Genomic DNA, 10,691 nt, shown 5'->3' with positions numbered 1-10,691 from the left:
CGGTCTAGAGATATTGGACACTTTTAATATGGATTCTGGAATTGAAGAAGAACACCCCCCCCCCCCCCAAAAAAAAAAAAACAAAAAAACAAAAAAAACAAAACAAAACCAGCGGAGTCTGTCACGTGACGCGTTAAGCTTCAATCATTGAACTAAATAATTAAACAAAATTCGTAAGACGATCGTTTCCTGAGGAGAGAGAAAGACGGGGAGGGTAAAACTACCTAATAATGTGTCTTTTCTCATTTCCCCCGCCGCCTTCAGGACTTTCTTGACCCAGGAATCTGGTGTGTTGACGACTGTCCTGCAGTTTGTTTTTTTCTCGTGGGTTTCAGTGTGATCGCCGCGTGCTGGCCTGGATCTGGATCTGGGTCTGGATCTGGAGCTGGGTGGGGTTAAGTATCCGTGTCACACACTGACAACTGGCAAACCTTCACAACAAACTAACAGGTGTCCTCCTCCTCCTCCTCCGCCTCCTCCTCCTCCTCCTCCTCTCTCTCACTTCAGCAGGGGGCTGCAGACCGTCCGCTGCGACTCACACCGCTCTTAATATATTTATTTATATTTTTTTTATCCTTTACCTTGAAACTTCTGGAAAAAGCACTCGAGCACTTTCCTCCGAATGATGCACTCGGCACAGAAAGACACCACCTTCACCAAGATCTTTGTGGGGGGTCTTCCGTACCACACGACGGACTCCAGCCTGAGGAAGTACTTCGAGGTGTTTGGAGACATCGAGGAGGCTGTGGTGATCACCGATCGACAGACCGGGAAATCCAGAGGTTATGGATTTGTAAGTGAATAATCACTCAGTTGTTTTTTTTTTTTGTTTTTTTTTTTAAAGCTGTCTCCACACGTGGACGGTCTCATATCCAGGCTAAAATTCTCACTTCATGGTGTCCTTTCTGGTCCCAGGTTAGAAATATGAACAAGGCCTTTTGAGCTCTTAGAACTGTTGGCAGATTATTTACTGAGAAAATATTTACTGATTAATTCCATTGGAATATGATCTGCCATGGGGGTTTATATGTGCCATCTGATATGTCCATTAAAGTGAGATAAAGTTGTGCTGGTTTCCCTCAGGTCACCATGGCTGACCGGGCCTCGGCCGATCGGGCTTGCAAGGATCCAAACCCCATCATCGATGGCAGGAAAGCCAACGTGAACCTGGCCTATCTGGGGGCCAAACCCAGGGTCATTCAGCCAGGTCAGACAATGGACCCGAAGCTTTATTTTAAACCCCTGACCTTGCATCCTTGTACCTTCTCACATCTTTTTCTCCTTCAATTGCAGGATTTGCATTCGGAGTGCCTCAGATCCATCCAGCGTTCATCCAGAGACCCTACGGGTACGCCACACTGCACAGCCTGCACACACAACCTTCAATATCTGTCTGCATTAATTGGAAAGGAAACTGCCAATGTCTTTGATAATTGTATGTAATGTCTTTTAATTGTTTTAAACATGTATTTATCATTGCCTCCTCCTCCTATTTCATCCTGAATGAGGACATGTGAGTGTTTCTGTGTGCTCCTTCTGCTCTGGGTTGACTGTGAAGGACGCGAGCGTCTGTCCCCTGACTCCAGGATTTGTGACTTGACGATGTTGTCTATCTCTCTCTGATCTGACAGGGTCGGTAACGGTTAAAATAGCTGATGAAGGGACATGATGATTTGAGGAATAGCTGAGTCTGCATTGGGCAGAGCACTAAAGTGTTACCTGTATACTCTGACATACACAAACGAGCTGCAATGGTGACTAGATGCATGGAAGTCTTCTGTCTTTTTTTCCGGTTTTCATAGTACATAGATTGGTGTGTGCCTTGTTTTCAGTATGATGTGGTGTTCAGCTTAACTGTGTGCTTATTTTCTACTTGCAGTGGGGGAGGTCGGGGCGTTCAGGAGTTTTTTTTTTTTTTTTCTTTTTTAATGCAGACTTTTCTCGGTTTTCATAGGGAGTTATAACTCTGCTATGGGGTGTTGATTTCTTTCCCTTTTTAATGATTGTGCTTTAGCCTGTGGTTCTTTTTTCCCCCCCGGTTTTAAGTTAACATCACGTTGAGTGCGTTTTGTTGTCAAAGGGGGGGCTGATGAGCACTCACAGTGTGTTAATCTAAAAATCGATCCCCTGCAACAAAACAAACACTGGCTTGCATGTGGGGGTTTTATTTCCTGTTTTTTTTTTTTTTCCTTACCCATGATGCTGTGTTTTCATTAACATATTGCTTTCACTTGACGCTTACATCCACAGGTACATGATATTGAGCTAATTTTTTTTTTTTTTTTAAATGGAAGCTTTTTGAATTTTGCCACTTCATTGACGATCATAAAGCCATGAAATTTCCCTTTGATACAAAAATACACACGCTCTCGTTCATATAAGAGTAGTTTTTAGACCGCTGTGGATGTGTTTATGAATTCATGAAGTAGCTTTGGAATCATTTCAATGAAAAGCTGACCCGGTCCCTGTACGACTGGCTGGAAACAGATCTCCGCTGGTATCTTAGGTAGCAGCTGTTGGCTACAGTGATCCGCACAGCCTCTCAAATTCAGATGGAAAACGGGAGTCACTCAGCAGCGCTGTTAATAATGTATGGCACAGACAGGGCCGCCGGGCTGCGGACAACAGGTGGGCCGAGCCATGCGGCCGTGCAGCCTTTCGGCTATGCGCTGGGGGATTACCCATGTGTCCTGCTGATTTACAAAGTACCTTTATTTAGCTCTCGGTTCGCAGGATGACAAAATGTTTGTCCCGTCTCCTTCAACAAAGATGGCCAAAGTCAGCTGCTCACGCTTGTCATTCAAAGGGTAGACACAGTGAAATATAACACATTGAATGTGTTTATCAGCATTTTTCTTTTTGAAGATTGTCATTATAACACAAGTGGCTATAATGGATTGGATGTATTCAAAGACAGAAAAACTTTAAAAACTTGATTTGTGATAATTGTACAGTTGGTCGTCCCTCTCATTTCTCTTTGTAACAAACTCGGTTTTTCAGGGACTCGTTCAGCCTGTTGATACCAGTAAAGTCAGAAAAGTCAGTGAGGCGGTAGTGCGGCGTTAGCTGCAGTTGACGAGCGCCCGGCCATGTGTTACTGAAGGAGAAGATCAGCTTGTCCTTTGGAGATGACAAGGGGAGCAAAAATAGCATGCTTCCAGCCTCCCTTGTCAGTCAAGTTGGTGTGTGTGTGTGTGTGTGTTTGTGTGGCGGTGTATGTCTGGAAGAGGGGGATGGGGACGCTTGTCCACCCAGAAAAATATATTTCACACCTGCTCCTCCGTATATCTACTGCCAGAGATTTCAACACAAGTTTAAATCGGGAATGGATTCACCCAGATACAAAAGCTCGTATAAACGGATACATCGAGGGCTGAACCTGCCGCCTCCACTTTTTTTTTTTCTCCTTTAAACCACACACACCAGGGCTTCTGTAGGACCTAATAGAACTAAGGCCCTGTTTAAAAAGTCTGGTTAAATCAACAGATACATTTAATTTACCGCACTTCTGCTGCTCTTTAAAAGACACAGCCTACTTTTTGCCACATTTGTTTGTGTTGAAAAACCTTCTAACATGTGTGGGCATGCCCGTATGTGTGGTGTTGGAGTGGCCGTATGTGGACACAATAATGTCCTTCTCTTGTGTTGATAAGTTGCGGTGTTTTTTGGTTTTTTTTGCGATAAAGCTCGCATTTTGTCAAATATGGTTTTCAGTGAAACATTGGGTGCCGAGCTTGGCTGTGTCTTCTTTTTAATGCCTCACTGTGTTTCAGATCCTGGTGCTTTTTTGAAATTAAAAGCTGCGCTTGTGTTCCTTTGTGGTTTTGCTGCTTTTTTAACTTTTCATTTCTAGGTAGGGTTTTTTTTTTTTTTTCAGTTCTTAATGAATGGATTTGCTGTGTTCTGAGGACTGGATTGACATATTTGGCACTTGTTTTTTTTTTCTGTTTTTCCAGAGTTTAGTTTCAGCACTGATGAGATCACCAACTGTGGATTTGCTCTGAATGTGTGTGTTTTTGTATCCTGCAGGATCCCCGCACACTACGTCTACCCTCAAGCCTTTGTCCAACCCAGTGTGGTGATCCCTCATGTCCAGCCTTCTGCTGCTACGGCGACAGCCGCCGCCGCCACCTCCCCGTACCTTGACTATACCGGCGCCGCTTACGCCCAGTACTCTGCGGCGGCCGCCACCGCCGCCGCCGCCGCGGCTGCTTACGAGCAGTACCCCTACGCGGCCTCGCCGGCGCCCACGAGCTACATGACCACGGCCGGGTACGGGTACACGGTGCAGCAGCCGCTGGCCGCCGCCGCCACCCCGGGAGCAGCTGCAGCTGCCGCAGCTTTCAGCCAATACCAACCTCAGCAGCTGCAGACAGACCGCATGCAGTAAAGAAACAAAGTATGAAGGTTACTTTCGAGAAGAAAGGAGGGGAGGTGACCTTCTTCCATGGAGAAGGTGACGCTAGGAGCATTAGACAGCGGTGGATAGACAATGATTGCCTCTCTCATGTTTTAACTTAGCAGACCTTCTACCAAAGAGCCTGAAGAAAATGTAGAGACAAATGAGGAATTATTGTATATTCATGTGAAATCAGTGTTTTGTCACTATTGGGGATCTATATATATCTATAAATATAATATTTATTCAGCGGTATAATATTTAATGTTAACTGACTGTTGACTCACTGGACCTCATGTCAACTGTTGCTGAATTTTGTATTTATACTGAAGTCAAATTGTATAAAAATCCCAAGTGCATTCATGTCTTATGATCAGGTTTCTTCCACCCTGCTTTGAAAACCAACCCGAACACTTCCATACGTATGAGGACGGTACGCTCCATCATGCAGTTTTCAGCATTTTATTGTTTCGGACCACTATTTTGTTAGATAAAGCTATGCAGTCGTCATTAGAGAAGTTAGATTTTTATTAAAACATTTCTTTTTTTTTCTTTTAAATAACAGTTTGGAGTGAGATAGCATTTAAACCTTTAAGTAGTTTCTTTTAAAAAAAAAATTCTATTTTTTTTGGACAGTATGTAACAAAATGCTCAAGTTGGTGAAAGCACTCGTGTTTCTTCCTAAAGTCCCACCTCGAGAAAGCTCAGCAAAAAGGGAGGTGACACCGTTGAATGTGAACATTTTGATAAAATCTCTAGTAATGTGCCTTTTAAATGATGCTATTTATGTATTTATTATGAAGCCTTACAGCAATAAACCCTTTATTTCTTTTCTTGTGTTTGTAACAAAAAAAAAAAGAAATCTTACAACTGAACGTGCCCACATGTGCTGCTGCATTTCCCACGATCAAAAACAGATGATGGGTCTCGAATGTGGCCGAACGAAGCACTGTACTCTTTATGAAGAACAAATAACGAGTGGAAAATAGCATCACATCCCAAACCCTTTGTTTCCTGTACATTTCCTCTTGTTGTCTCCATTCGATATGTAACTCTATATTGTCACTTTTTATACTTGACCAGTTTGATCACAGTTTTATGTCTTTAGACATAAAAATGTTTTCTAATGCAATAGCAGCACCTATTTTGTCTTGTAATGCATGATGCAAAAATAATGCCTATCTTTTATTTAGGAAATAAATGAAAACTTACCTTCAACTTTTGTATTTTTGTCCTCTGTGATGTCTGCTTTACTCTTTAAGCTGAATGACTGTCACAAGAGAATTTGCTAGTATTTATGTGGAGTCATTAGAATAAGCTGCTCTATTTACATTTCATATACCAGCAACTTATTTGTGTTAAAGCACTATGTTGCTCCTTGAAAACTCTCATACAGGTCTTCAGAAGGCTAATTCACTCAATAAAGTTTGCTAAAGTTTAAAATTCTATTAGAACTTCTCCTGGTGCTCCTTGATCAGCTGCTGCCTATCTGCTGGCCAGGGAACCCGATTGGCCACCTGACGACCGAGATAGTCCCACAGGTGTTCATTAGGATCCATATCCGGACAACAGGCAGACCAGGGTAGGACATCGGTACTCTGTGAGATGTTCTCCACAACGATGCCACACAAAACTCCTGACTATCCTGATGATCCAGACAGAAACGGCTCTCATCTGAGAACGGGGTACCTGCCCGGTGCTGCTGTTTCCATTGGAGGACTATTTATGATAACAAAAAGCTACAAAGAAAAGCAAAAACTTAAATTTTACATGATTAGATTAAATGTTGCATTTTTAACCCCACACTGGGCCATTTTTAGATATTGCAGCAGCTTGTTCAAGAAAGGCAAAATATGTTTTAGACAATGTAATTTATGACAGTGCAAGGTATGCAGAAGAAACTGGATGAATTCTTTAAAGCTGTTGTTGAGAGCAGCATATATGTACATGTGCTACAACAGCTTGAAACAGTAACCCCCGATGCACACTGGATGCGGTCCGGCTACGGAACGGCTCCGGCCCGGTACACCGCAGCACTGTACCGCCTGCGGTGTCTCCGCAGTCAAGCCGGAGGAGGTTGCCAGATCTTTCGTTATCCCCCGTAGACAATTTGAAACCCGTTTTACTCAATAGAAAGCAGCCCAAACCGCCGTCTCGGATGAAAATGCACGTTAAAACCGTATTTGTATGATAAAAAACACGTCATAAACACATAATCATTTCATCAACCCGTCCGACGTGTTCAAAAAAGACGCTTAATTTGGAACAAACCCGCCCAATCTGGCAACACGGAGCTGCTCCGGTCACAGAGCTGCTTTGAGCCATTTTGGTGTCATTTGGCTTCTCAGCAGTGACGAAATGCAAAACCCGCTCATTCTTCTAATGCGTATAATGACTACATGACGTTGTTTGTTCTGTATTCTACCAGAAGAAGTAAAAAAAAAGAATATTAAGGCAAAAACACGACAGATTTTATTTTGAAGTGACTTATTTTGGAACACGTATCGCGTTTCCTTCCGGGCACGCGACTTGCTTCCGTCTGAATTGACGCGGTAGGGCTCAGGTAATTCGGAAAAACAGGATCTTTGCGGAAAGAGACCGGAGCTCCGCAGAGGCTCCGCAGCTGGACCGGAGCCGGACCGCAGCCGGACCGCGGCCGGTGTGCATCACAGCATTGATTTTAATGACTACGGATTAGCTGCGGTGTCCGGACCGGAGCCGTTCCGCAGCCGGACCGCATCCAGTGTGCATCGGGGTAATGCATAGAAATCATGCAAATGAGTTATTAAATCTGATAACAAATTCAAGGGGGCTCTGCATGTCCATACCTGGGCTTTCATAGGGAATAAAATACTTTCCACTGTTCAGATAACATATGCATCACTGAATGTGTTTGTGAAATCATTCTTCATCGTTTGGATCCCAAAGGAAAGCATCCACCGAGAGACTGTTGCATAAGTGTCATAATCAATATATGTGTACTGTGTCAGACTAAATTGACTTGAAACACAGTAGGAAATGCAATTTTTCACCCTGGTCTCAAAAACATTTGAAACACAAGAATGATAAACAGATATTACAAATACAGTTACTGAGTTACTGCACATTGCAGACGCAATCATTAAAATGTGTCTGAAAAGGCTTCTTTTGCACATGTTTTGTATTGTAATATACATCTCAAAAATAGTCATATGTTGGACACATTTGATAAATATTTAGTATATGTTTTAGATTAATATAGTTATTTATCTTGTGAAAAAGATGTCTTCTTGTCAGCTTTGAGGAGCTTTACGGTTATTTCCCCAAGTTAGTCTGATAGCCCACTTTCATATCTGTCTGAAAAACTCATAAATTGCTTGAGATATGTATAGTATGAGTTCAGATATGGATTTTTTTTTTACAGAAATGACTTCAGATATGCATTTCAATGCAGAAATATGAGTTCACATATGTGCTGTAATGCAGATACATATGACTTGATCTGCTTTTTGAAGACAGATCTGGAGAGTGGAGGATTTCTGTATGAATCCCCCTCCAGGTTCTCTCTTGGTTTATTCTCACAAAGACTGTAGCCTCCTGACCCCTGCTGGTCAAAGTGGGTCTCTCTGTCTTTCCTGGCCGTGGAATAAAAGAGCTCACAGAGCTGTGCGTGCATTTTGCAACTTTTCGTTCTTTTACTTTCGGTTTTACTGGAGATCATCTTACTGAGGCCATACAGTCAAAGAGAGAGGCGGTGAACACAGACAAATGTATCTTAATCACGTGTTTTATCACTAATATTGCTCTCATCAAAATGCAAATGCAAAGACTACTGTGGCGAATAGTTAAAGGAAATATGACAGAGGTTTAATCCAGATTAGGACTTAATATTGTATAATAAAGTTTCATAACTCTACAAAAGCAGGTCATTGTTAATGTATGAAACAAAACTTTGATATTCTGTGGTGAGCTAGCATTATATATATATATATATACATATATATATATATATATATATATATATATATATATATATATGTAACCCTTTTCCCAGCTGCCTCGCTACAGGGAAGCGAGCGTCACTTCCTTCCCAATGTACACGCTATGGCAAAAGAGACATTTCATTGGAAAATAATAATAATAAAAGTCATGCCACTATGCAGTGCAGAGAATTCCTTGTATTGAAGCACTGAAGCAATATTCAGATAAACAAAAAAAAATATGAAGGTTTAAACAAAAAAAAAATATTCATCAAGTTCACTAAATTCAGTTCCGGAGTTTTTCCTTTTTTTTTTTACCGTTCACTCCGGGGTTAATTGACGCGAGTTTGCGAGATTCGTTGGCGCGTTGGAGCTCTGATCCAGTGATTGTGTGGATGGCGTAATCCTACCAGTGGATTGGGAGAACTTCCTCCAGTTCGGATTGGAGTCACGGTGCGCAGGGGATCCCTCTTCTTTGCGATCTCTCTTACGCAGGTGAGTTCAAGCAACCAGACAGCAGCGCGTCCCTCAGCTCCGCTCTGGCTTTTAACGAGGCTGCTCGGTGTAGTGGTGTTAGCCACACGCTACCTTAACCACATTGATCGGGTCCTGTCGGCTCAACTGACTCTCGCCGCGGTGCGCGCTGCGGTCAGTCTTCCTCAGCCGCCCGCGGGAGGACAGGAGTCACTGGCCAGGCCGTCACACCAACCGAGCTCCGCTCACGCTAGCCTGTAGCGGGCTTGCACACTTCCGTGTCTGTCTGACAGGCTCTCCAGACGCTCTCACGGAGCGTCGTGCTTCCGGTCTGCTCCCCCACCCCAGCGGCAAACAATACGCCCTTAAATAGGCTTCACACAAAATTATAATCTTCTTAATATTTAATCTGGGTTTTTAACCACAACTAATGAAATATTCTTATTTTTTTCTTTAATGAAACCAAAAAACACATACGTTCCTCGTTATTACATCTCTCAAACGTAACAGAAAATTGAATATTCTCCTCCGGAAAATCATATTACTACACTCCCCCCTCACCAGAAAAAAAGTCATGCCCTCATGGCTTGGTAGGTAGGAGGATTAGTTAACTTCACCTGAGGTGTAGCAGAAGCGTTTAACCACTTGTACAAACAGGACACAAATTTCACTGGGGTAACACTGGGATTACCTAGTCTGTCATAAGCGAGTCTCGATGGAGCTTTCCTGACTCTTTGAGATCTTCTGATCTCACCAACAGTCTCTGAGTTTTCCTGTGAGTCAGGTTTCGAACCAAGAGATAAGGCTTCCGTCTCCGTCTCAGTATTGCTTGTCACCTGCGAGTCAGACTGTTGCACAGTCTCAAGTCCAGTCTCTCTGTCGGCACTTTGCTCATTGTGGATGACTTGCAATTCTTCACCCTGATCCCCAGGCTCCAAGTCGAAATCTAGACTGAATGGTTCAGACGTTCCACCATCTTCACTGGGCCTTTTCATTGCAAATGGAACATAAATCATTTCATCTTCTGAGTCCGAGTCTGAGTATTCATTTCTGGCATTATTTGGTGCTGACTTTTCATGGTCCTTGACTGAGATTTTGTCATCGTTATTGTGCCTTCTACTTCTACTTCTCAGTCTCCTCTTTGTTATCATGTTTGGGAGCTGCTCTGGTTCCAAACATACTCTCTGTCCTAGGGACAAGATGTGATTGCGGTGAAGGATCTTGACAGGCCCGTCACCATTTTCTGGCCTTAGCCGAAACACAGGTAAGTTTGACATTTGACTTTCAACAATGTAAGGCATTGGACCCCAACGGTCTGCCAACTTATGCTTTCCTTGTAGTCCAAGATTACGGATCAGAACTCTGTCTCCAGGTAAGAGTTGTGAGAACTTGATTTGCTGATCATATCTCTGTTTGTTTCCTTGGTTTTGTTTAGCAGTGGCGGACTCAGCAAGGTCAAAAGCAGCTTTCAAGTCCTTCCTCAAATCCTTCACATATTTAAGATAGGTCTCCTGGGACCTGTTGTCGCTGGATGTTCCAAAACATAAATCAACAGGCATCCTCGCCTCACGCCCAAACATCAGATAATACGGTGAAAAGCCTGTAGCTTCATTCGGTGTACAATTGTAAGCGTGAACGAGATGTGCAATGTGCTTACTCCAATTCCTTTTCTTTTCAGGTTCAAGGGTTCCAAGCATGTTAAGTAGAGTTCGATTAAACCTCTCTGGCTGAGGATCCCCCTGAGGATGATATGGAGTAGTTCTCGATTTTGAAACGCCAAGGGAACTTAACACTTCATGAATGAGGCGACTTTCAAAGTCTCTACCCTGGTCACTGTGCATACGTTTTGGTAAACCGTA

At 43.0% G+C, this 10,691-nt stretch overlaps 1 protein-coding gene across 1 annotated transcript; it reads left to right on the top strand.

The window, feature by feature from the left end:
* Positions 1–522: 522 nt before the first annotated feature.
* On the top strand, positions 523–5,605 carry rbm24b (RNA binding motif protein 24b). Its single transcript, XM_030102576.1, has 4 exons — positions 523–793; positions 1,084–1,207; positions 1,294–1,348; positions 4,030–5,605. Exons 1-4 carry the CDS (start codon positions 623–625, stop codon positions 4,388–4,390), a joined length of 711 nt encoding a protein of 236 aa, XP_029958436.1. The 5' UTR covers positions 523–622; the 3' UTR covers positions 4,391–5,605.
* The last annotated feature ends 5,086 nt before the right edge of the window (positions 5,606–10,691 follow it).

Source organism: Salarias fasciatus, chromosome 11, assembly GCF_902148845.1.
Source record: "Salarias fasciatus chromosome 11, fSalaFa1.1, whole genome shotgun sequence".
Taxonomy (NCBI): Eukaryota; Metazoa; Chordata; class Actinopteri; order Blenniiformes; family Blenniidae; genus Salarias; species Salarias fasciatus.
This window is presented reverse-complemented; position numbering and strand designations above follow the sequence as displayed.

Excerpts from the sequence above, each read along its gene's own strand:
- rbm24b (XM_030102576.1), top strand. The coding sequence starts at position 623 with ATGATGCACTCGGCACAGAAAGACACCACCTTCACCAAGATCTTTGTG. Across the intron at positions 794-1,083 it reads AATCCAGAGGTTATGGATTT|GTCACCATGGCTGACCGGGC; the intron begins GTAAGTGAATAA and ends GGTTTCCCTCAG. Across the intron at positions 1,349-4,029 it reads TTCATCCAGAGACCCTACGG|GATCCCCGCACACTACGTCT; the intron begins GTACGCCACACT and ends TGTATCCTGCAG.